The sequence below is a fragment of the Meriones unguiculatus genome, chromosome 18, assembly GCF_030254825.1.
Source record: "Meriones unguiculatus strain TT.TT164.6M chromosome 18, Bangor_MerUng_6.1, whole genome shotgun sequence".
Lineage (NCBI taxonomy): Eukaryota > Metazoa > Chordata > Mammalia > Rodentia > Muridae > Meriones > Meriones unguiculatus.
The window spans coordinates 14,549,590-14,576,722 of record NC_083365.1 but is presented as its reverse complement, the minus strand read 5'-3'; the positions used below and the strand labels follow the sequence as shown (position 1 = coordinate 14,576,722).

Genomic DNA, 27,133 nt, shown 5'->3' with positions numbered 1-27,133 from the left:
TGATTCTAAAGATGGATCCCAGAGAGCAATGAAGAGAACACACACACATACTGTAGATGAAGAGTTGACCAAGAGGGTAAAGGCAGCCACAGACTCTCACATGGGATTTGAAGACACTTTTTGGGGTAGACGTAACCCAAGCAGAGAGGAGGAGGCAGAGTGCCAGGCTCCAGGCTCAAACTGAATACGAGGATGACCTTAGAAATCACACTTCTAAAAAGAGCTCTTTCCAGAAGGGTTGGAAGAGACAGTGATTGACATACTGCAGCCACAGAGCAGCTTAGACCAGAAAGGGAAGGCAAAGGGGCAGCCTGGGTTACACTGGCGTTTTCACTGGGTTTGGGTGTCTGGGTGCGTCTCTGGCAGAGGTAACAGATCAGGCTTCCAAAGTCTGGTGACCGAATACACAGAACAGACACATTACCTGCCTCTCTCATCCGGACAGCCTTCAGCCATCTGATTATCCAAAGCATTTTTTGAAGTGAAGGGGAACAATGAACGGATCACTGGAGAAAGCGACTGTGGGCAGCGGTGGGTCTTTGTGGCTCAGGCTCCTCCTCAGGGAACGTGATGGAGACTTGTCTCCCCAGCTCCTGCTGTAGCCTTGTCATCTATGAGGAGGGGTGATGACTGAGACACTTCCACAGCCAGGCAAGGATTCTCACCCAGTTTTTATAAAGTATTTAAAGAACACAGAAGGTATGTGTGGTAATTGGAGTTACCTGTGTGTTAGATATTTATAAAATCTGTATTTCTTTCTTTATGTTTGTAAAATTAGAATTTGAATAAATATACTTTGACATATAATTCTGAACTATATTATATCATTCTATAATGTTACATATAATTATATAATATTACACATTATAGTATTACTTTATAACATTACATATTATAGTATATAATTATATGATATATGTAATAGTATAAAGTTATATGTATTGCAGGATATTTCATCACACTGAGAACCCTGAGATTATGTTGTTTACTGAAAAAACCTCTTTCTAGTTGTGGTGTAGCTTAGCCCTATCTCTTTAATCCAAGAGCTTTCTGCTTGAGTATTGTAAACAGGATTAAATAAAATTAACTCTAGGTCAATAAGCAGAGCAAGCAATCAGTTGACAAGGAGTGAACACAGTGAAAAAAAAACATAGAAAGTAAGAAGTCAGGAGAATGGACAGAGAGAGACGCAAGAACTAGAAGGGAAGGACATTGAGTTTGAGGGGTTTTGAGACAGTGAAGGAGAGCTTCCCCCCCTTCTTTGACGTCTGTTGAAGAGGAAGGTCAGCTGGGTGCTTTCTCTGCCTCTCTGAGTTGGCAGGATCTCACCCCAGCATCGGGCTCCCAAGTCTTCATTGGTAAAGTCTAACGACTGAGATTTTGTTGAAAACAATACTAACGTAATATAATTCTTCTTTGTAAAACATCCTGGAAGTGGACCAGTATATAAAAATCTTTTAATCTCCATTTTCTCCTTTAAGAAAGTTGTTTCTATTTAGTGGTCACAGTGATGCTAAGGCAAGGGTGATGGTCTATTTAGTGGTCCCGAGGATTGAGTCACTTCCTTGTGGACCCCACCTCTTAAGGGTTCTGCTAACCCATCATCACCCCACTGGGGACCAAGCTTTCAGTATATGAACTCTTGAGAACAGCCAAGATTACAGGAACCATAGCAACATCTTTTGTAATCTGGGCTGATGTGTTGTGTAAAAGTTTCCTCCAAGACTGGAATGTCCCACCCTGAAGGGAAGCTCCTTAAACAGAAAGGCAAACAAACAACTGAAGATAGCTTCAGGAAGTCCCCGAAACTGAACAAATTCCCTTGGCCACTCCCTGCCACAGTAAGCAACAAAGGCTGAGTCTCTCTCAGATGAGTGAAGCTGAGCTGTAGAGAAGACTTTCAGACAGGTCCAGCTGCAAAGCAGACTCTGAGTCCAGACCAGCTGCCAGGAAGAAACAGAAATCAGCCACGCTGCCTGCAAGAGGTGTCGATCAACTGAGTCACTTCGAAAGAACACACTCCAGCCTATTGAGCTGCCTGCAGGCTGTGCAGTTTGCTCCAGGTTTGTGAGCTGTCGGCTATGCAGGGATGATACAGCTGTCTTTGAGTCATTTCTGCCCTTGTAAGTAACTCCTCACCTATATTCCTGTAAGTAACCTTAATAAAACTCATTGGCTCACCAAGCTGGACTTTTTGTAGAATCCATACTTGCTCTGTTGTGGCTCCTCTATCTGGGACGAGTAGACACGTGTGCTGTATGTCCCAGTAAAAGTTTTGTCACACAACATCACGACAGCAGCATCTCTCACACTCTCAGGAGCGCTGTGAACTCGAAGTGTCCTCTGACCATGTTTAACACTAACAGATGTGATATAGCTTGGAAGGGTCACGCGCTCTTCCCTTGGTGTGTTTGGGGAAGACACAGGATGTAGGGGGTAGAGGTTCTTCTTCTAGAGGGGGCTGGCAGAAAGAGTTTATCTTATAGACAAATCCACCCAGCTAGGGAGAGGTTGGGTGCAGCCAACTGGGATGAAGAGAGAGAGAGGAGAAAATAAACCTGAGATACAGCCCCACCCCAGATCTCTCAAGGAAGTCCTGGTGGTGCTATCTGCCCAGCCTCAGAGCCTGATTCCACTCAACACCTAGACATTATTTCAAAAATGACTAATTACATAAAAGCAGCAAGTGTGCACGCGCAAGGGGATGGGGTCGGGTTGGGGTGGGGTGGGAGTTGGGTGGTACAACAGCTCAGGGCCAGGTGACAGCAGAAAAGTCTCAAAGAATCTTGACCGACTGGAAGGATGGGTTCAAACACACAGTAGCGCTTAGAGGCCTGGGAAACAGATGACCAAACCACAGATTCCTAGATTGTACTGTTGTGGACACAGAGTCTATAATGGATTGCCTGACCACAATCCAGAGTCGATAATGAGGCGAGACACCTAAGACAGCTCTGTAATTCTGGTCAGCTGAGATGTCACAGGTCAGGCCACAGAGCCGGGGCTGCTGTCCAGGGCAGCTCAGCCCTGGAGCTTGAGTGCCCTCCACAGATAAGCATGACCAGATATGGCAGGGTACAGGCTGGCCTCCAGGTAGGGACGAAGGGCGCTAAGCCAGGAGAGGCTGCCTGGGCTGAGGACAGGGGCCACCTGAGGGTCAGAATATGGACAGTAAGGAGGGGGAGGGGAGGAGGAGGGGAGGGGAGAGACCACCCTGGCTTCTGGTCTTCCACACTGGATGCAGTCAAAAGGCCTACCACCCGTCCAGCACCCATGTCCACCCCCTGCCCCTTTATATACCTGGCCACCAAGCCTGAGTCACAGCCATAGACGATGAGGACAGGCAGAAGGACAGTCATAGACATTACTCCCAGAAGCCCTTTCCTTCCCATGCAGCTAGTGCCCCCTGCAGGCTGAGATGAGTCTGAGCGTGTTGGGCCCACTCCCACCCCTGCCACCAGACCATGACAGTGAGCACAGGGGGCACCCCAGAAACATGAGTGTGCGTGAACACCCTCCCCCCACACTCAAAAATGAGGATCTTTTGGGGACAGATGTACTTATCTGATGCAGAATTACTGTTCACTGAAACACAAGCATCTCAAAAAAACAAAAAACAGTGTGAGCATATTTTCCTTCCAAGTGGCACTACAGTGTATGAATTCTGCAGCTGTCTGTGCCCCAAAACATGAGGGACATAAAATTGGGGGAGACTTTTGGGCCAAAGGCCTTTTCCCAAAGAAATGCCAGCTGTTACAGTCGGGCCTGGAGGTACAACTAGGGATTCCAACATAGAGGCAGAAAAATTAAGAGTTCAAGGTCATCCTGAGCTACATGGTGAGTTGGGGGCCAGCCTGGGATACATAAAACTCTATTGCAAAAAACAAAACAAAAATGTTACGCTGTTGAGACCATAGACGGTGGCAAAGTGCTCATTCCTGTGGGGTTTTCTGTGTTTCCTGGTTATATGAAAGTCACCCTCATCCTTAGTTGAAGGGCAGGTCCTTTGGAGTTGGGGGCCATGAAGGGCCTGTGCCCCTGGTTGCTCAGTCAGAGAGCAGGGATGGGACAAGATCAGAGAGACGGCCTGGCAGCCATGGAAGGGCTGGGATGTCCACCAAGCTGTGAGATGTCAGGGTCACACTCAAGGTCCCCAAATGAGACTCTCAAGGGTCAGGATTCAGGGTTTTGGTAGGAGAGGAGGACGAAGAGCCGGGGCACCACGGGCCCTCATCTCAGGAGAAGCCCTTACTTGAGGGAACAAGGCAACCCTACTTCCCACCCTTCCGAGGTTTCTGTAAAGGGTGTGGAAGGGCCATCAAGACTCCGTTCTTGCTTCGGCCATGTGTACCCCGCCCTTCCTATCTACCTCAGGCAGGCAGCCTCAACCTTAAGGATAAGTCATCAGAGCAGCAGGTTTCAGGCCCAGTACTACAGGTGTAGAAGAGAGGAGAGAGCGAGCAGGGTGTGGGCTGGGAGAGGGCTGTTCTCAGAGGGGGTGGGGCAGTGGAGCAGTAGGGAAGCCGAGCTGTGGGTGGGCCCAGGAGCACCGGGGACTGCCTTCTTCCACTCCTAGCTGGCCTGGGTGGTCTTCTCTGGTGGCATCTTGACCTTGGAGTTCTCGGCCTAGAGAACTGTGAGGAATACACTTCTGTTTCTAACTTGTGGTTGCTGCATGGAGAAAACTAGCCAGGCGCTCTGCAGCCATCATGTTCATGGTCCAGACTTGGAGGGGCTGAGCTCCCTCCTGGTTGAGGGTGTTTCCTCTGAACAGCCTTCTGAGAAGTTGCCCCCAAACCCTGGGCTTTTGTCTCTGTGTTAGAACATGCTCTTAAGGCTGCCCAGAATCCCAGGTGCTCTGCAAACACCGTATAACAGCTGTAGCTCAGGGAGGAGAGGGGGTCTTCTGTCCAATCCATGTCACTTCCAACTTCTCATCCACAGGTCACCCTCGGGTGCCTGTGTGCTGTGTGGCATGTGAACATTGTCTTTGTGTGACTCTCTTCAGGAGAGGCCCTGAGGCCCGCTGGATCCCTTGATTTTTTTATTATTATTTGGTTAAACCCTGTTACACTTAAAGACCCTTGTAATAAGGGTTTCGTCCATTCCTGATGGAGGTCCTTCATCTCTCCCCAAAGGCTCCACTTTTTTATTTTGAATTTAATTGTTAAGATATTTATTTATTTATTTATTTTTTATGTGTGTGGGCACATGCTTGCCTGATGCCTGTGGAGGCCAGAAGATGGCCTGGATCTCTTGGGACTGGAGTTAGAGACAGCTGTGAGCTGCCATGTGGGTGATAGAAATTGAATCTAGGTCCTCTGGAAGAACAGCCAGTGCTCTTAACCACTGAGCCATCTCTCCAGTCCCTCATCCCTCCCTCCCCACCCCACCCCCCTTGAGACAGGATCTCATATATTCCAGGCAGACTTCCAATTTACTATGTTGCAGAGGATGACACTGGATTTCTGCAGCTCTGGCCTCCACCCCTCGAGTGCTGGAATTCGAGGCATGTGCCACCTTGTCCAGTTTTTGATGTGCTCGGGATCAAATCTGGGGCTTCCGGAACGCCAAGCAAACAGTACAAACTGAGCCTGAAGCCCCGCCTCTCGATACCATCCCAGCAGCCACACGGCTTTTATGCCCGCACTCTGGAGGGAAGGCGGCCGAACGGTAGCAGTGTGTAAGTCTTCCTCTTTAGATCCTGGTAACTGAAAACGCAAACTGGTGAAAACGCAAGGGAGTTTTGTTTGGGACTAGAGGTGACACCTCCACATGCCTGGCCCTTTGCTTGTCACTCTGGGAGCTAGGTGTGGTGCACTCAGAACTAACTACTCTATGTCTAAGCCGGCCTCGGCCTCCCAAAGCAGGCTTATTCACCGCCTACCTCATTAACCACAAGACCCTCAGCTTCCCAAGAGCAAAACAGAAGTACGACCTTGCTAACCTTTGGGGTTTGGCCTCTGGCTTTACAGACCCACCACTGATTTCACCAGCTGAGAAGAAAGGCCAGTTGCCTGTGTTCAGGGAGGGTGAGTTCTGCCCAGGAAGCATAGTTCTCCAAGATGAGGCAGGGCTGACAGAAACGGGGACAGGTTCTTTGTTCTCACAGCCAGGTCCTCCTGGCCCCACAGGCACAAGACAAGAAGCCAAGAGACTGGCTTCAAGGACTTTGGGTAGAAGGCCACCTGGGTAGATGGTGCACACTGAGGGGAACGGTGGCATGACTGGCTGCAAGCTGGCAGGAGAGATGGCATCTGGATGTCCAGGAATGCACTTTGGTGAGGAAGGTGTGGGCCCAAATGGGGATGGGACCCTTGATGTGGAGGTGTCAGCAGGCAGAGCCAGGAAAGGAAGAGCTATGAGTTGGGCTCAGTCAGGGGGTGAGCTTGGAGTACAGTGTCCACACGCCCAAATTACTTCCAAATCAGTGTGAAGCAATGAGGTGGCAAATGCAGGAGTGGACAGATATTTGGCAAAACGAGGAAGCAGCTGCCTGCAGAGCAGGAACTAGATAAGCAGGTGAGTACAGGTACCAGAGAGCTCCAGCACAGGCAAGCCTCAGCAGGCAGCAGGCAGCCTGGAGTGTCTTTGCAGGCAATGGGCAACACAGAGGCCAAGCAGCAGGAAGAAGGCCTGGGCCCTGGGGCCTGCTGGGAAGTCAGGGCAGCAGTATCTGGGCAGGAATTCTGGAGGCAGAAGCTTCTAGACTCGGTTCAAGGATCCAGATTCTACCAAGTCGGGGTCTAATATGGTTCCTCCTGGGTGGGTGGTTGGGTGGGTGGTTGGGTGGGTGTCAGACTTCCCGGGCACCCTGTTCCTGGTGGTCTTCACTTTGAGTGAGCAAGGGAGGTCCCTGGGGTCCCTTCTAAGACTCTTTCTAGCAAAAGAAATTCTCCAGGCTAGGCAGCACCTGCTACATCTCCAGGTTCTGCACTGCCCACTGGGCAATCACCTGTCTGTTCTGGGATCCAAATGCTCATGTGCCGCCTACATCACTGTGAAGGACAGTTTGCCACCTTAGGACAACGACATTCCCCACTCAAAATGCTACAGGGCTACCCCATGTCCTCACAGTAAAGTTCTGCCCTAGCCAGGTCCAGCGGTGCAGGTCTGTGATCCCAGCACCGAGGGAGGCTGAGCCAGGAGTGTTAGGAGTTCATCCTGAGCTACACAGTGAGACCCTGTCTGTGCTGGCTAGTTCTATGTCTATTTGACACAGCCAGAGTCAGCTGAGAGGAGGGAACCTTATTTGACAAAATGCTTCCCAAGATGGGGCGGCAGGCTGCAGGCTGGAGTGTTTTCTTAATCAGTAAGTGATGCAGGAGGGCCCAGCCCGTTGTGGGCGGTGCCACTCCTGAGCTGACCAGATCCTAGGTGCTGGAAGAAAGCTTTTGGGGGTTGTTCTGGTGCTGGTCCTCAAGATCTGGTTACTCCCCAGATATAACCTACCTAAGACATACCTGATTGGTTGATTAAACGGCCTGTACTTGGACAGGACAGAGAGGGGTAGGCATGGCTAAGGTTCCCAGGCTTTTGAGGACAGGAGAGTCATGGGAGACAGATGGGTAGGAAGAGAGGAGGAAGGAGGACCCCACCATGGGTTAGTGTGGAGAAGAAACCATGTGAGCCGGGAGGAAGGACTCGAATAATGGCATGGAGAGGCCCAGATGAAGAATAAAAGCAAGAGTTCAAAAGATTATGGATGAAAAGTCACCCAGATAAAGATGGTTAAGGCGGATGGCATTGGATGGGGGCTGGAAGATGGATGGTGAGGTTATTGAGACAGCATAGGTAAAATATCTGCCCAGCTCAAGGTAAATAAGGCAATTATAAAATCTAACAGGTGTCTGCATCTTATGATTTGTGATAAAGGGTCAAATAATACTGCCACAATAATTATAGGGATAATAATAAATAATATTTAGCCAAACACTCAATTTTATTTACAACAACAAAAAGCAGGCTGAGCAAGCTGTGAGGAGCAAGCCAGTAAGCGGTGCCCCTCCATAGCCTCTGCATCCCCTCCTGCTTAGCCCGAGTCCCTGCCTTGGCTTCCCTCAATGGGCTGTGACTCTGGGTATGTGAGGCAAACAAAGCCTTTCCTTCCTAAAGTTGCCCTTTGATCATGGTGTTCCATCACAGCAACAGTAACCGTAACTCAGATATTGTCTCAGAAACACTAAGTGACCCACTGGTAGAAGATTGTGGGTTCTATGCCCGGCACCATACATACATTAAAAAAACAAAACAAAACAAAACAAAAAAACTGGTTAATTACTTAAAAACAAAAAGGTCTGGGCTAGCAAGGTGGCTCAGTGAAGTAAAAGCACTGGCCACACAAGCCTGGGAAACCTGAATTACATAGATGGAGTACACGCATAAATCCAGATGTGTTGACACACATCTGCAATCCCGGCACTCCTACGGCAAGACTGGAGTGGAGACAGGTCCCTGGCACAGAGGAAGCAACATGGCAGAAGTAACACGGGCTCTGCCTCAACAGGACAGAGGGAGAGAACAACCTCCCAAAAGTTGTCCTTTGAGCCACATGCACACCCACTCACACACACCAGCAGCAGCATCATTAACAACAGTAACAGTTAAAATTTTTAAAATAATAATAGTAAATCTATCTTCCAAACACTCCGTGACCACTGTCGTCAAACCCCAAGCCCCATCTCGCTGTCCTCTCCCATGTGCTGGAGGTGAGCATTTACGGCCTCTTTCATGGCCGAGCTGAGAGTGTGGGACCAGCACTGGAGGAGAATCTACTGGTTAAGGGTGCACTCTGAATAAAACATAGCAAAGCAAGAGTGAAATCCAGATTGTTCCCTTACTGTCACAAAGCACCCGAAGCTGTGTTCTTAACAAAACAAGAGTTGTTTACTTCCCGGTTTTGGAGGCTAAAACTCTAACCAGCACAGCACTGACTCTGGTGAGGACACTTTGGCTGTTTGGCATAATGTCTGCTAGAGTCATGGGAGAGAGAGGCTTGTGAGCATGATCACAGAGTGGGTAACATAGGAAACCAGAGTGGGAATCCTGGGGTAATGACCGCCCGCTGGGCCCCACCCCTTGAAAATCTTGATACCTCTTAATTAGGTCACACTAAGAACCAATCTTCCGTATATGGAGTTTTGATACAAACCTCATCCAGACAATATTAAGGGGCTATGTAGAGGGATTCTAATCCGGCAACATGGCTACTCTGGCTGGAATAAAGACTCGTCCATAGACCACACCTTTAATCCCAAACAATGAAGGTAAAGTTAGTTGGTAGAAGAAAGCAGCCAGGTTGGAGTTCTTCATGAGTTCAGTGCAGGTTAGCAGAGGCAGTTGAAACCAGAGAGCAGCTTTTTACCGGTAGAGTTTTACAGAGACAGGCTGAAGAGAGAACAAGCTAGATACAGGTGAAGACAGAATGAGCCACAGAATGAGAAGGAGCCAGAAGATTAGAACAGATTGCGAGAGTTAGTTTGAGGCCAAGTAGAGCAATTCAGGCAGAAGTGAGAGAAACCAGTTTGAATCACTCAGCTTAGAGAGGAGTTTGAACCAGAATAGCGAAGTTGAACCAGCCAGCCAGAGTTCAGAAAGCTAGAAAGGGTGAGCTTACTCAGCAGTAAGTCTCAGAGGCAGAGAACATTCTAGGCCTAGGTTAGATTGTATGGAAGCTAGAAGCTTCCAGGACTAAGCGTAGGTTAGCAGGCAGAGGCAGTAAGCTTCAGAGACAACAGTTATTTTAAATGAATAAAAAAAAAATACTTTTGCAAGGCCACAGCTCCCTTTAGTGAGGTCCCTAAAGCTGCATGTTATTATCAACTATCAGTGCTTCTGTCAGTTGGATCCCTGGGTCACAGCAGAATTACCTACGTATATCAAACACCCTTAATCACCCTTAAGGGTGATGCCATCCACACACCATGCCACTTTGACACAGGGATACCCTCAAAGACAGCTTGAAGAACAGCAGATACGAGTAGGGCACGCTATCTCTCTGTTCCTCAAGATGGCAGATTTAAAATCCCTGCAGGAGAGGAGGGTGCTTTCTTCACACCAGGAGGAAAGGAACAGTTCAAGGAGGACTCACAGCCAGAGGATTCCTACAGATTACTCTGTTCAGTTATCTGCACCTTCCTTTCGCCACACTCTGCCCACTTAGACTCTTTTCCACAACTGCCTCCCTTTGCTCAGTGTTCTATCATATAAAACATGCCCTTTAAAAGAATATCCATGGCCGGGCAGTGTCGGCGCACACCTTTAATCCCAGCACTCAGGAGGCAGAGGCAGGAGGATCTCTGTGAGTTCGAGGCCAGTCTGGCCTTCAGAGCTAGTTCCAAAACAGTCAGGGTTACACAGAGAAACTCTGTCTCCAAAAACAACAACAACAACAAAAAAAACCAACCAAACAAAAAGAGCTGGATGAGGTGGAGCATGCCCATAATCCCAACACTCACTACAAAGTGAGTCCAGGAAGCCAAGGATATATAGAGAAAACCTGTCTCAAAAAACCAAAAAGAAAAAAATGTATGTTTCTGAGTGTATGTGTGTTCACCAAGTGCATGCAGGTGCCCTCAGAAGCCAGCAGAGGGCGTCAGATCCTCTGGACCTGGAGTTACAAGCAGTTGTGTGCCACCACCGCCATGGGGGGGTTGGGAACTGACCCCAGGTCCCCTCCAGGAACAGCAAGTACTCCTAACTGCTGAGTAATCTCTCCAGTCCCGTACATCAGTTTTGTTGGTTCTTTATTTCCTTTTAAAGGCTCATGTGTCATGAAACAAAACAAAACAAAACAAAACAAAACAAAAACCTTATATTTGCATGCTCTCTTGCTACTAGCTTACCTTCTGTTAATCTAATTCTGCAAACAACAGGAGAGACACCTGTGCCTCCTCTCCATAGGCTAGCATCAGCCGCAGGCCCTGACCCCGGAGAAACATACACCTGGCCGGATAGGGCCCGGCGTTGAAGCCTCTCCCAGACTCCTGGGCTCTCGGTGGGAGGCCTTCTAGGTTTCTTCACAGACTGGCCAACCTCCCAGTCCACCGGTAGTAGCTACACTGAGACTGTCCGTGTCCCGACTATACCCCAGTCCCCCAAGCCTCTTCCCCTCTGCAAGTACACGCTGTCCCCTGACCTGAACGCCCTCCCACAGTTTTCCAGCAGCTAAACCTCTAACTGCATCATCTGGACGGGAGCCGCAGGGTTCTGGCATATCTATTTGCTTGGGCGCACCCTCCTTCTCATGAGGTAATTGTGTTCCAGTCCATACTTCCACTTGAAGGTGTCTCTCATTAAAAAAGCAAAAACAAAACAGAGAATCCTTTTAAAAATGGTTTATTAGCTTGTAAGTTATAATGGATTTCATTGTGATAATTTTCACACATGCATATAATGTTTTATTTATCATATTCTCTCTCTCTCGGTCTCTCTCTCTCTCGGTCTCTCTCTCTCTCTCACACATACAGTTATATTCTCTCCATACACACGCAGTGATTCTTTCCTCTTTCCCTAGGTCCCCTTCTGTTTTCACATCTTGTTTTGGTTTTTGTTAAGCAATGAGTTTCACTAGAGTTGCTCACAGGAGCATGGATGAGAGGCTCATCGCAGGAGCGTGGGCAGCTTATCAGTGGCTACACCACCGCAGAGGGTGTTTCTCTGAGCAGTGAGTTAGCCTCTGGAAGTGCTCAGAGCAGGCTGGGCACGACCTCTTGGAGGGTACGTGCAATGGTTAGCTTTTGTTCCTGTCACACAGATAAGCCAACTTCGTAAAGATAAAAGGGTTGTTTCGCTCACCCTTTTGAAGGCTTCAGTCTGTGGTCCCTTGACCATGTTGCCTTTTAGCCTGCAGTGAGGTAGCACATATCGTTGTGGAAGTGATAGAGGAACCAGCTCACCTCGTGAGAGCCAGGAAGCGAAGAAAGAGGGGAAGAGGGGCCAGGATCACAATATTTCCTTTGAGGACGTGACCCCTCAAGTTGAGGCTCCACTTCCTGTTTCTAGGCCTCATATCCCGAAGGTTCTACCACCGGCAGCACCATGGGCTGGGAACTGAGCCTTAAACACATGGGCCTTTCTATGGTGGATGTTCAAGGTCCAGACTGTAAGGGCACATTTCCCGGCCCAGGCTCTCAGGCTCCACCTTTCCACCAAGCTAGAGGAAGATTCTTCCAAGTGTTTCCTGAGAGGTCCCATTTCCTCAGCGACTTGACTACCCTCCCCCTCCCCAGGGCCCCTCCCAAGATCCCAAGAGCTCATTCTTCCCATCTGACAGGCAGGGGAGCTCAGAGTTTGGCTGCTTCACACTCTAGGCTGACTCTGCCTCCCAGCCACTCGTTCTCTACGTGTGTCCGTGGAAACAAATTTACAGAGCTGAAATGGTGGGAAACGGCTGGAGAAGGGCTGGCTACTGGCCCCACCGTGCCCAGAAAGAGAAATTTTGGGGGTATGAAACAGCAGCTTGCAGGTGTCAGCTAGGAACAGCCTGCTTTGAGCTGCGTGTGGAGTACAGTTAAGGTGTCTGTGTGTGTGTATGCAAGAGAGAAGATGTGTGTGAGTGTGCGTGTTTACAAAGCAAAACCAAAGAGCTACAATTTGGAGTTTCTTTAAGAGCCCCTGGACAAAGTCAGGGCGTGGGTGGGGGGAGAGCCAAAAGCCAAGAATGTGACTGGAAGCCGTCTCCTGGGAAAGGGCATCTTTCAGAAACAATTAGTCTGTCAGGGAACAGGACATCCCACATAATGAGGCAAGTGAGGATTAGAGAGCTAAAAATAATTCCAGGTTCCTTTTGCCAAGAATCAGCCGGCCATTCCAAGCACACACCTTCCTTTACCCGTGATGTAGCCACCCTGGGCTGAGAGCCCCAGGGAACAAGGGGGTGCCTGCAGCTCCCATCCCTTAAGAGCAAACTATGAGCAGCCTGCTGCGACATCTGTTCACAGGATCAAGGTGCAAAGCTGTGCCAAGACTGCACACGAGAGAGTCACGTTCCGTTTTTAGGGTTTGTTTAATTTTTTTTTCCATTTTGAGATTATAATATAATAACACCACTTCTCTCTTCCCTTTCCTCCTTCCAAAGCCTCCTTGCCATCTTTCAAATTCATGGCCTCTTTTTCATTAATTGTTATTGCATGCATATACGTATGTATGTATGTATGTATATGAGCACACACACACCTATAGCCTGCTCAGTCCATATAATGTTACTTGTATGCACATTTTCAGGGTTGACCATTTGGTATTGGATAACCAATTGGTGTGCTCTTGCCTGGGGAGGATCACTCCCACTCTCAGCGTTCTTAATTGCCTATAATTCTTTGAGCAGGATTGAGGCCTCTTGGTCTTTTCCCCCATCCACTTTGGAATGTCTAGTGTTGCCCTTCTTCAGCCTGTGTTCAGGCAGTCACGTTGGTGAGACTTTGAAGGGTCTCGCCGTGCTCTGGCTGGCTGTGAAGGTCTGGCTTGCCTCTCAGCATGTACCTGGGTGGCACTAACACAGAGGACTGCTGAACCGGGGACCTTCTCAGGAGGTTTTAAGGAACACAAAACGTGGAGACAGCAGGTCCATATCATTTTGTTTCCCCAGGCAGTAAGCCAGGAGCACCTCAGATCTTCCTGCCCTGACTGTGGTCCCCGTCAGTCGTGGCGAAGCTGTCCTGCCAGTGATATGAGACACAGAGAGCCCCTGGCTGCTGTTTCTCTGTCTCAAAATTGAGAGGTCGCAGTCCCTATATCTTAAAGCTATGAAGTGTGTTCAGCAGCCTCAGCTGAGCATGGGACGTGGCATGTGTTCAATAAAGGCCAGCAGTTACCCACGGAGACCAGGGCCCCTCAACACAGCTGAGAGGTGCTGTGCCTTTGAGCAGGGGGGCATACGGCTTTGTTTTCAATTTACCTACTCTTTCACAAGTCCTTTTAAAAATAATTATATTATTTATATATCTGATGGGGCATGCTGCATCACACACATGAAAGTAAAGGCGCTTTTCAGCTCTCTCCTACTGTGTGGGTGCTGGGAACTCACATAGCAAGGCTTGGAGAAAAGCACCTTTACCCGCCCAGCTGGTTCACCAGTCCTCCAACTTGTGATCCTCCTGCCTCCATCTTGTCAGGATACCCTACTGTGAGCCACCACAACTGCCTTTCATAATCAACCTCCCTCTTTCTCTTCCTCTCCTCACCTCACAGACACACTGTTTTGCTCAGTCCTTCCCTGTCATCCCATCTTCTCCTCCCTCCCTCCTAACTAACCCCTCTCTCTTCCTCCCAGCAAGCACCTTCTAACTTTTTGTCTTTGATGTGCCTGACTGCATTTAATTAGTGTTGGTCCATGAGCACGGCTGGGGGGGCCATTTTCTTGAGGAGGGGTAATCTTATCAGTGATTGTACCATGAAGGAATATGTCTTCCCATCTCCTAGCAACCATTGACTGTTTGCAGCTCCTCTGGGAGGTCCAGGGCTTCATGAGCCCTTCCCTCATTCGCAACGGAAGGCTGGTGAACCAGTCTTGCGGGGGGTTGCCATCACGGCTTTGGAAACTGACTTGAACACACGGCTACTCCAGGCAAGTACTCCACCAGACACAGCTAGACTGTTTCTAACTTTTTTTTTAATGAGTCAGGGGCTCACTCTATTGCTCAGGTTGGCACTGGACTATTTCTGTAGGCCAGTCTGGCCTTGACCTATGCTTCTCCAGCCTTCACGTCCTAAGCACTGAGGTTACAGACACGCGCCATTGTACTTGGCTGCAGATGGGATGACCCCTTGGTTTTCCAAGCCCTTCCCCAGGGGTCTGTGCTGCCCACATGCCACTGCAGTATCTGTGAATTCTGCTATTGTTCAGTCCTTGGGTTCCTGTATCGGAGCCACAGATGTGTCCTAGACAAACAGATAAGCTGAGACTGGTGGGTTAAATAGGCAGTTGGGGTGACTAATGTGATCTACTCAAAAAGTGACTGATGGTGAAAACAGCCCTGCTTAGCTGCACAGAGGCAAGTCTCTCCTTGGAGACGACTCAGGAATCTGACTGGCTGGTTGACACTGTCCCCTAGTGGCAATTATGAGAACGACATGGAAATCCTTAAGCACAGGAATCCAAAGCTCAGCTGGGGGAGCACCCTCGGCGCCCATTAGCGTGCAGGCAGCCCCGGTACCCCAAAGTTAAACCAATCTTGGGCCTTTACTAGATCATTGGCATTTTCCATATTCTTTTTTTTGAAACAGAGCCCCATTTTAGCACAGGTTTGCCTCCACGTCTCAATCCTGCCTCAGCATCCTGAGTGTGGCGATAGCAGGGGCTCACCACCCTTACCCTGCGGCTTCTTCTTTTCTTTTGGAAGCAACTTGGAAAGCTTGCTATGCCTGACACAGAGAGTCCTTGTCTAAGAAGCAAAGACCTTTCCGCCTTCTGTTATTATCCGTCACTCCGGCCTCCTTTCAAGGGTCCCGTGAAAGGAGTCAGATAGCATTGTGCTTTGGGTTCTGGCTCCTTCCGCTCGGCAGGATGTTTGTGAAATTCATTTGTGAATCAAGAGCTCCTTCTTTTATTGTTGACTAATGGTCCATTGCATGAACATACTGTAATTTGCTTTCAATTATGCTGCCGATGGACCTTTGGACCGTTTCCAGCCTGGGCTGCTGTAATGGTGAGCTAGCGGCACGCTTGCAGAAATCCTTTTGTGAATGTGTGCTCATCTCTCTTGGACATACGCCCACACGTCAATGTGGGATTGGATTCCTGTTGTCAGACTTGGTGGTAGGTACTTTTATCCACTGGCCCTCCATTATTTTTATTTTTATTTATTTTTTTTGTAACTGAATGGTGGGAGATACTGTCCCTGTACAGACACAGTGGGTCTCTATCTGTGATCTCCCTTTCGGCAATTTCAAATACCATCTGAAACTATCCAATGGAAGATCCCAGAGATAGTCAGCTCATATGCTTCCAGTTGTGCAATGGTCCGAGTGGTGTGCAGAACTGCCGTGCCCTTCTGCTCCATCCTCCGGAGGAGGAACAGGAACCACCTCTGTGTCCAGTGTATCCATGTGGTGTACACTCCTCCTCATTTAGTCATCATGGTATTATGATTGGTTGCCGGAGCATCACAGTGCTTGCATTTAGGGAACCCTTGTTTCTACTCAGTAATGGCTCTTGGGAACAAGATCAGTGACTCACATGTGTCAAAGACAGGCTACAAGCATAAAGTAAGTAAGATGTGGAACTACATGAGGTTTCATGTTCCACTGGGAACATCATGGAACACATCCTGATAGATAAATACAGCTGTATCTGAGAACATCAAGCCTATGTCTACCAAGCTCCCACAGAATAAAATGGAATAAAAATTAAATTTATTAAACAGACAAAACACTCAGTTTCTGTAGCTCTAGCACAGAGTGCATGCTTAGCTTCTGAGAGACTCTAGGCTCTCTCCCATCAACCCCTGCCAACACTTCACATATCCCGTTTTAAAAAGTTTTTATTGTTAATGTTTTTCTGTGTCTATGTATATCTGAGTATGGATATGCACATGAATTCAGTACAGAGGCCGGAAGAGGACGTCACATTCCTAGATCTGGACTTAAAGGTGGTTGTGAACAACCCATGTGACTGCTGGGTACCAAACTAGTGCCCGCTGCAAAAGCAGCATGTTCTCTTAACCGTGACTAACTCTCTAGCCCCGCTGAAGGGGGGTGCACGAAAGGGGTGGAGGGGAGGGACATGGGAAGAGTAGGAGGAAGGAATGGGAAGAGGGGTAATGAGGTAATTAAATTTATTTGTAAAAATTTAAAAATGAAAATGCAGGGGTGGAGAGATGGCTCAACAGTGAAGAGCACCGGCTGCCTTTCCAGAGAACCGGTGTTTGATTCCTAGCACCCTCGTGGCAGCTAATGACTGCCTGTGACTAAAGTTCTAGAGGGTATGACACCCTCTTCTGGCATCCATGGGCCCTGTACACATATGGGGCCCAGACATACATGCAGATTAAACAGCCATACACCTAAAGCAAAAATAACATCTCAAAAAAAGTTTTATGTGACTATAAAAAAATGTTTTCTAAAGTATGTGTTTATGTGGACATCAAAGGACAAATTTTGGGAGCCCAGTCTCTCCTTCCAACTGGCTGATGCAGGGGTTTTCTTACTTTTGCTGTTACATGGCTTACTGCAGGTCAGTTGGCTTGTGGGCTTCTGTCGGATACTCCTGTTTCCATTTCCACTTGGAATGCTGGGGTTACAGCTGTGTACCTCTTTTTGACATAGAAACTAGTCGACCTTTCAAATTACTGTCCACAGTGACCCATTCCAGTCAGGCCCTGCCCCCCAATCTCTACCCCTCCTTTCAATCCATTTAACTGCAAACCCATCAGCGTTCCCATGAGCCAATCACTTCCCCAAAGTCTGACCTCTGAACATTGCATTAAAGACCCAGTCTTCAACACACAGGCATTTTGAAAGTACACTTAAGACTCTTAATTATAGCAGGCTGAACGAGACAACAAGAGGCAAAGCTAATACATGAGTATGGGTCATTACTGATTGGAAACAGGGCAGGGGAACTGCAAATGCTATTTCGGGGAAACTATGGATAAGGAAATGCTCTGCAACAGAGTATTTTGATTTCTTGGGTTGAGTTAAGAAGTTATGGTTAGACATGGAGACACAGTCAAACGTAAGGGAAATAAGAAAACACCACAGAGATGGCACAGAAATTAAAAATGGAACCGGATGACCCAGCAATCCCACTTTCTGGCATTGCTAAGTATCTGCCCAAAGTGGTAAAGGACTGCTCCCTCGACCCTGGCACTATCTGGAGGTGGTGGAACCTTGAAGAAATGTTGTAGAGTGGGAGATCTTCTGGCCAGTGAGGTGTGCTCTTGAAAGGGTGACAGGGACCCTGGCCCCTTCTCCTTCCTCTCTTCTATTCCTTACCCTGAAGTGAACTGACTTCCTCCCACACATACGCCCATCAAACTGTGCTCCCTCACAATGGGACTTCCCAGGCCGGTTTTAATCACTAACACTGTGAGTCAGATCCACTTTCTTTTTTATTACCAAAGCACAGCAACCCGTATGCCTAAAAGAATGGAAACAAGATCTCAGATGAATCCATATCTCCATATTCACAGTACTATTAGTCAGATAATAGAGATAAAAGCAAATTAAATGTCTGATGATTAATGGGTAAGGACAAAGAAGCATATATAGCCAAAGGAATATTATTCAGCTTTGAAAAGGAAATCTGGGAACAAATGAGACAGCCCAGTGGGTAATAAAGGAAGAAATGAAGGAGGAACGGAAGGGAGGAAGGTGAGGAGGGAGGGAGGGGCCGGAGAAGCCGGCTACAGCACAGTTACAGTGATGGGTGAAACAAGCATTAGCTTTTGTTGAACAAGTGAATGAGTTTTATTGTATGTTAAGTAAATGTTGGTAATGTTGATTTTCCAGAAACCCAAAAAATTAATTTTAAAGGCCTAGTAAAATTGACAAACTTGATTCTGTGAACAGAATCAAGAGAAAGACTATAAAGAAGCAATCTCAACAAGAAAAGGACACAATTACAAACCAAACAGAGGTGAAATGGAAAATAAAAAATAAAATGAACTCAAATGACAAAAAAAAGTTTAAGAAAAACTTACAAAAATTTAAGAAAAAGAAATAATGCTAACCCTTAAAGCTAATCAACAAATCTACAAACACATCAATCCCAATTTAGGAGGGGAACACACAGACATTCAAAGAATACAAACTCTTCTGGATGAGGAGTCATGGCCTTGGGTAAATCCCAGGAATGCTGGGGTTCTTTAGCATAAAACAAAATCAACATAGTTTGTCACATTAGTAATGACCAGCTTGGGACTGGACAGATGGCTCAGCAGTCACTACGAGTGTGTATTGCTCTTGCAGAGGACCTGAGTTCAGCTCTTGGCACCCATTTGTAAAACTCAACAGCTGCCTGTAATTTCAGCTCCAGGAGATCTTGTGTCTGATCTCTGTGAGCACCCACAGGCACACACACACAATCACATAAATATTTTTAAAATGAAAATTATGCTTATTACCATACATATATATATATATATCTGCTTAAGAAAAGTTAGTTTTAAAAGAAGATACAAAGAATCTCTCCATTATATTGACAGTCATTTTTATTGAGCTACATACACCATCACAAAGAATACAGAATGGACATGTCATATAAATGACTGTATCAACAATAGCTAATAATTATATAGCACTTGGTAGTTTACAAATCACTTTTACACCCAGTCTCTACCTAGTTCTAGCCATTACGAAGTAGGCATGACTTTTAAAAAATACTTACATAAATATTTCAAACATGAAGGGACTTGTCTCAAATATCAATTATCTTCTTAATTTCGTTCGTTGGTTCTCTATAATATCAAATTCAAATGAACTGATAGCCATATATAAGTAATACATAATTGGGAAAAATAGATCCAATTGAAAAACGTAAATTCAATTTGCCAATGGTTCCTAGGCATTTTGGGAGTAAAGATACAAATAAAAATATGTGTAGTTTACAAATAATGTAAACTACAGTTTACATTCACAATTGTAGCTATCTTTCCTTCTCAAGTTTGCAACGCACAAAGTAAACACTGCTGTTTCAACTGAAAAAAGTATAGCTCCCCCAGAGCTAGAGGGAGCAGCATGTAGTTCCCACACAGGAGCCTATCTGCGGGGACCAGGGACCATTCCAGTTCCAGCTGCTCATTCCGCACTGCCATCTGTATGCCAGAGACCTGGGGGCTGTGCGCCACAGGGCTCCACCTGCTGTGTCAGTGCCCAGGGCAAGGATGGCGAGGAAAAGCAGCAGCTGTTTTCCCTAAGAGTTCAAGTCCACTGGAAAGCTGGATAAAACAAACATAAGAAGGTTCTAACAGGTGGAGACAGATGAAATGGTCAAGGACCTAGACACCTGAGGGAGCCCACAGCAGAATTCCTTGAAACTTTTTTTTTTTTTCCTTGTATCACAAACTGTTTTTTGGGAAAGCTGGCAACTCCTCCCAACCCCCCCCACACACACAAAATGCAGAGTTGGAGAGAAAGAGAGAAGAGGGGGAGGTTGATTTTTAAAGGCCCAAGAAAAGTCTACTTACTCTTCCTAGAAAATGGGTCAGGAAGGAAGCAGACCAGCAGGACAGAAAACTTTTAGACAATAATGCCCAGTTTTAGCACAAGAAGAAATGCAGCCCTTTTCCTACCAGCAAGGGCTACCTGGGGAGCCTCTCCACTCTCCACCCAACCCTGTGTGTGGGGGGGGTCAGAGATCAAGGGGCCAGCTTTTGAAACCCTACCTCAGCTCCCTCCTCACCAATGCCAGTGGAGGACATATGAAGGGATGAGGCTTCCAAAACTACCCAGAGACAAGACATCCCTTGCTCAGCCTTAATGGCAGCAGGGAGGCTTAGTCAGGATTTGCCCCACAGTAATAAGGGCATCTCATCCTACCCTAATACTGGTAGGCACGACATTCATGGATTTCCTAGACAGGGTGGCACGAATGGGGAGCTACAAACCCTCCCCCACCCCAGCAGAATTGTTGTCCCCTACCATGGTGCCAGTGGAGAACAAGGCAACATGGATACCTCAACCCTTTCTCCACCAGAGGGATGTCAGCGCAGGCCTGCCAAGGCGGAAGATTTAAGTAGAATATTGACTCTTGTAATACACAAAATATCCAGATTTCAGCATAAAATCACTCTCACTCCAAGACCAAGAAAATCTTAACCTGAATGAAAAGGTAATTCACAGATGTCCAACACACTAATGTGGCATGGATGTTACAAATGCCTGGCAAGATTCTAGGGGGCACACACACGTGGGAAGGAGGAAAAACTGGCTATGGACTGAGGACAGAACAAAGAAAATATCTAATATGATCAACAGATAAAATAACAAGGGATCGAATTGCATCGATCTGTCCCCGACCCCATCAATTCATTATGTGGAAACTCTATCCTTGTATTAGTCAGGGTTCTTTAGAGGAACAGAACTTACAGAATCTCTCTCTGTCTCCCTCTCTTTCATATGATTTCTTAAAGTGGCTTACAGGCTGTGGTCCAGCCATCCCACTATTAGATGTCTACCACCAGGAATTCCGTCCAAGAATCCAGGAGTTTTCCCATCCATGAGGTGGGATGTCGCAGCTGGTCATCGTTATATTCTGAAATCCCAGAGCGGCAGGCTCTAAAGCCAGTGAAGGAAACAAAACAGAACAAACAAACAAAAAATTTGCTGGCAAGAGTGCAAGTAGGGAAAGAGCCAGCTTCCTTTCTTCATGTCCTTTATACAGGCTGCCACTAGGTGTCATCCAGATTAAAAGTGGATCTTCCCATATCAAAGATCCTGATTAGAAGTGGGTTTTCCCCACTTCAAAGGAGTTAATTAACGAAAAGCCATCACAAGCGCCCAGTCATTTAGGCATTAGGTAAACCCAGATATAGTCAAGTTGACAACCAAGAAAAGCTATCACAAGCCTCCAATGTGACTGTATCTGAAGACGGGCTTTTAAGAGGCAATTACAGCTAAAAGAGGTCATGGAGTAAGATCTTAGTCAACTTGGGCTGCTGGCCTTATAAAAGCAGGGGACAGGTCTCTCTCCCTACGTACAGGGGTAAGGTCATGTGACGATCATCTTCAAAGAGAGAGTGCTCTCACCAGATACTGAACTTTGTTGGACCTTGATTTTGAACTTCTAGCCTCCAGAACTGTGAGATTTATATTTTATTTATTTATTTATTTACATTTGAGCAACGCAATCCATAGTATTTTGTTATGGCATCCTGAGGATCCTGGTACCAAAAAAAAAAAAAAAAAAGTGATGCTGCTATAGCAAACATTAAACATGTCAAAGCACCTTTGCAACAGGAGAGTGGGTAGAGGCCAGGAGGGTGACATAGAGAATGTGAAGAGGTACGCAGAGAATGTAAAGGCTACTCTGGTGAGGACTTGGATGGCAATGAGGAACATGCTCTTGGAACCTTGACCTTTTTGTAGTGTTAAATTTGTCTGATGCACACGCTAGTGTTTTGTGAAAGAAGCTGAGAGTGATTGCTGGCTATTTAGCAGCAATTTCTAAATAAAATACTAAAACTGAAGAGTACAGTCTCACTGCTTATAGTTAAGATGGGAGAGATGAACCAACACTGGGATGTTAATCAAGAAGGAATGAGAATCCAAAGATATGGGGAAATTCTACTCACGTGGGCAAAACTGAGTTTGTTAGGGAGAGAATGCCAGTGCTGTGTCCAAACAGTCATTTGATAAGATAATGGGCATAGCATATGGGCTAATACAAGGATGAGGATAGCTCATAGGCAAATTCAACTAGTTCATCTTGGCTTCAACAGGCGGGATGGCACTAAATTTAAATCTGACAGCTAAGCCTGCCCAGCAGAGCCCTGGAGATGGGGCTGTCTGGAAGAGCCATGGAAGGATTGTCACACCAAGAGGTCCATAGGCTGTGAATTAACCATAAGGGCTATTATCATATCTTACAATCTAGTTTAATTTGCTAGGTTTTGAACTTGCTTTGCATCTATCACTCATTCCTTCACTGACATTTCTATCCCTCAGTGTTGGCATACCTGTCCTACCATATTTTAGAAATACATAACTCAGTTCCGCAGATTAGGATGCATAATCAAACATCTCAGTCATATGTGATTCAGGTGACAGACCAAACTCTGGACTTAACACTTTATAGCTGGGACTGGAATTTTTGAGTTTGGGAGCTGCTGGAGCAGAGTGAATGGATGTCATGCATGGATATAAATTTGGCGGAAAGCAGCAGGAGTAGCATGACAAAAAAATTAATTGTGTCTCCTTAAAACACATGTATTGGGGGCTGGAGAGATGGCTCAGAGGCTAAGAGCACTGGCTGCTCTTCCAGAGGTCCTGAGTTCAATCCCCAGCAACCATATGGTAGCTCACAACCATCTATAATGAAATCTAGTGCCCTCTTCTGGCCTGCATGTGTACATGCAGATAGAACATTGTATACGTAATAAATAAATAAATAAATAAATCTTAAAAAAAAAATCATGTGTACAGAAGGCCTGGATCCTAGTGTAAACTGTGTTTGGAAACAGGACTTTATGGATGTAATTAAGGCTAAGTGAGGTTATACGAGTAGGGTACTAGTCCAATAGGACTCATGGACTCATCATATAACGGGAAAGGTATCTCTCTTATCCTGCACACGCTCCAACAAAAGTCTGTGAGAAGACACATCAAGAAGACAGCCATACATCATCAAGATGACATAAAGTTACACGCCTATAATACCAGCATGTTGGGAGGGGACGCATGAGGATGAGGAATTCAACAACATCTTCAGCTACATAGAATACTTGAAGCCAGCTTGGACTACATGCTATGTAATACCCTTAGAAAACCAAAAGGGCAAAGCAGATGCCTGTGAGTCAAAAACAGAAGCCTGGCAGGAAATGGAGTCAGAGCACTCCTCAACCTCCAGAACTCTGGGAGACTCTTTCCTTAGGTCATCTTAACGAAGAGATTTTTGTTTCAGCAGATCAAGAAGACTAATACAAAAAAAAAATTGACTTAAAAATTAACAGATGTGTGTGGCCTTTAGTTCCAGCACTTGGGAGGCAGAGGCAGTCAGACCTCTATGAGTTTGAGGCCAGCCTGGTGGGCAGAGTTCTAGGATAGCCAGAGCTATACAGAGAAACCCTGTCTCAAAAAACCAAACCAAATCAAACCAACCAACCAACCAAACGAACAAACAAACTAATTATCTAACAATTATACTATCCAAATCCAGAAATGGAAAATAGGTAGGGTAGTGGGCTAAAAATGTGTTTTGAAGAATTGGTATCAGGCTGAAGATTCCTCGAGTTTGGCAATGGATATAAACCTATAGATTGAAGCAGCTCAATGACTACAAAACAGAAATCCACTTAGAGAAATCTACACCAAGATACAGCACAGTGAAACCGGAACAATGCTTCCAATACTAGCCTTCACAGTTCCAACTAAAGTGTCAACAGTCACCTGCCCCTACTCCAAGAGCATAACAGAGAATGGCAAGCTTCTCAGTCAAGGCTCTCACTTGACTGTGCAAATCTACAATTAAATTTTCTTTCTTTCTTTCTTTTTAAAGATTTTGTTTATTTTATGTACGAGTGCTCTAATTGCATGTACACCTGGTTGCAAGGAGAGGGCATCAGATTACAGTATAGATGGCTGTGAGCCACCATATGGGTGCTGGGAATTGAACTCAGGACCTCTGGAAGAGCAGCCAGTGTCCTTACCAGCTGAGCCATCTCTCCAGCAACCCCTCCCCGCCTTTTAAAAATTTTTTATTTATTTATCAATTAAATTTTCTATGGCATAAAAAAAACAATTCAAGTATAAACTACTTACAACTGAGGTAAATCTTTATAAATAAGTATTTTCAGTAACTTAGATAGTTTAGAACACACTGAACATATCAAAGGTCTCTTTTGTAAACTAACTAAGCTGTAAGTCTTCAGCCTTGGGATTAAAGTGATTCCTAGCACATATCTTAAAAAGCAAGATATAAAGACAAAAAAGTGCAGATACTGGTCCCCATGCTAATATTCCTCTGCTTTAGGGCAAAGCTGCCCTCCTTCACATGAGGTTTGCATACATCAGTTGTCAAGTCTACTATTTTTTTTTTCTGGTTTTCAACACTGAGTTACTGCAACCAAGACTTCCTGGATTCACCCCTCAACTGTTTTCCCTGTCCTTTCCATGTACTTCTTTTGTGTTCTTGGACTTAAGGCTGAAGGACAACTGTTCTACCATTCCTGATCCTGGGCAAACTCACTGTGAATTCTCAATGTTTTATTTCTATTCCTAAAATGACCACTTATTTCCTTAGAATTTCTCTCCTCAGCATTAAGAGACTATATACCACAAGTAAGATGACTTCTTTCCACAATGCTATAGCCTACTCTCTCAAGAATTTGGCAGTGCACACACACATTAGAAGGTTGGAAGAGAATTTCTTTTTAGTGACTTTCGTTCAGTAATTATTTTAAAAACATAAAAGCTCCTTTCTCAGCCTAAGTGAGTTGTGTCCCACATCAGCAGTTATCTTAGTAAAGATAATAGTCTTAAATTTGTTTGTAGCCCTCATGACATAAGGCAAATCCTCAAAAACAAAACAAAACAAAACAAAACAAAACCCCTTGGAATATACTCATCCAGTATGGATTCTCTTTTGTTGGCCAAAGACTGAATGCTCATTATAGGTTTGTCCATATACTTTGTTTTTCCCTCCAGCATGGATTTTCTGATGTTGAGAAAGAGATGAAGTCTGGCTAAAAGCCTTTCCACAGTCTTTACACATATAGGGTTTTTCTCCAGTGTGGGTTTTCTGGTGTTTTGTCAGGGATGAGCTCTGGCTGAAAGCCTTTTCACAGTCCTTACATTTGTAAGGCTTCTCCCCAGTGTGTGTTCTCTGATGACGAATAAGAGCTGAGCGGTCGCTGAAGGCTTTGGCACAGTCACTGCATTTATAGGGTTTCTCCCCAGTGTGAGTTCTCTGATGCTGAGTCAGGGCTGAACAGTAGCCAAAGGCCTTCCCACATTCATTACACTCATAAGGCCTCTCTCCAGTATGAGTTCTCTGGTGCTGAAGAAGGCCTGAGCAATCACTAAAAGCCCTGCCACATTCGTTACACTTGTACGGTTTCTCTCCAGTGTGAATGACCTGATGCTGGGTGAGGAACGTGCTTTGGCTGAAGGCTTTCCCACATTCATTACATTCGTAAGGTTTCACTCCAGTGTGAATTCGCTGATGCTGGGTGAGGTATGAGCTCTGATTAAAGGCCTTCCCGCATTCGCTGCACTCGTAGGGTTTCTCTCCAGTGTGAATTACGTGATGCCGAATAAGGGCAGATCGGTGACTGAAGGCCTTCCCACATTCATGACACTCATAGGGCTTCTCTCCAGTATGAATTCTCTGGTGTAGAGTAAGATGTATGCTCTGGCTAAATGCTTTACCACATTCATTACATTCATAGGGCTTTTCTCCTGTGTGAATTCTCTGATGCAAGACAAAAGCTGAGTAGTAACTGAAGGCTTTCTCACACTCATTGCATTTCCAAGGTTTCTTTCTTGTACAAGTTTTCTCTTGTTTAATCATACCTGAATTTTTAAAATTTGTAAGTGAACCACAGTCACGAAGTTTGTCTCCTTGATGTTTAACAAGTAAAGACTTCTGACTAAAGTTCCTTCTAATTTCATCACACTGGTAACTTCTCTCTGCAGAAAGCCTCTTCTGAGGGACCAGCTCTCGTATTGGGTGTTTCTCACAGTTTTCCTGCTGATTTTCTAAGGAGTTTTCACAGTCTCTAGATCTTTCCTCTTGAAAGCTCTCCAGTAACATTCCAGGAGATGATGCCTCTTCAGAAAAGTGCTTCTCCGGAGTTAGCTTCATGTTTTCTGCTATTGTCTTCCACTCTGAAAAAACAAAACAAAACAAACCAAACAAACAAACAAACAAAAAACAAATTACACACACAGAGAAAAATAACCTCTATACTAGAGAAATAATAAAACAAATAAAAAATGCAGAAAACATAAAACTTCAAAGCTCTCAAAGAGTCTTGCACTATTGAGAGGACATGAAAAAAAATGGTTGAGAAAAAATGCTACAAAAAGGGAAGGAGCAAGCAGCCAGGCAACAGTGCATTTGGTAGGAAATGATGTACAGTAACAGAACAAAGCCAAGCTGTGGTGACTTGAGGAATGGACAAGACAAAAGCAGGGTCTGTAGGACACAAGGATAGGACCAGAAGAAAGTGTCTCTAGAGACTTAGTCATTGTACTCACAGAGATTCTAACTGCACACCTCAACAGGAAGCATCTTTAATCTCCCTTCTTGCTATAATCTTTTCCCAGGCTCTTATGTCCCATGACTGAAAACACACACAAACACAAACACACACACACACACACACACACACACACAGAGAGAGAGAGAGAGAGAGAGAGAGAGAGAGAGAGAGGGAGGGAGGATGGGAGGGAGGGATTTTGCTACTGTTTTAAAATAAGACACCAATTCTAGAAGCTGGTATTCAATGTTGTATGGATCTATCAATTCAAATTATTA

General features: G+C 45.9%; 1 protein-coding gene across 4 annotated transcripts in view; it reads right to left on the bottom strand.

Moving 5' to 3' along the window:
• Positions 1 to 430: 430 nt before the first annotated feature.
• Positions 431 to 27,133, bottom strand: part of Znf892 (zinc finger protein 892) — a 35,194-nt gene continuing 8,491 nt past the window's right edge. For 3 of the 4 annotated variants that reach the window (XM_060371875.1, XM_060371874.1, XM_060371876.1), the window contains one exon: positions 19,131 to 26,481. In XM_060371875.1, the coding sequence (XP_060227858.1) occupies positions 25,217 to 26,458 (1,242 nt within the window). In that variant the 5' untranslated portion in view covers positions 26,459 to 26,481 and the 3' untranslated portion in view covers positions 19,131 to 25,216. Of the gene's footprint in view, positions 612 to 19,130; positions 26,482 to 27,133 lie in introns of those variants that run through there. The other variant, XR_009587460.1, reaches the window with a different exon arrangement.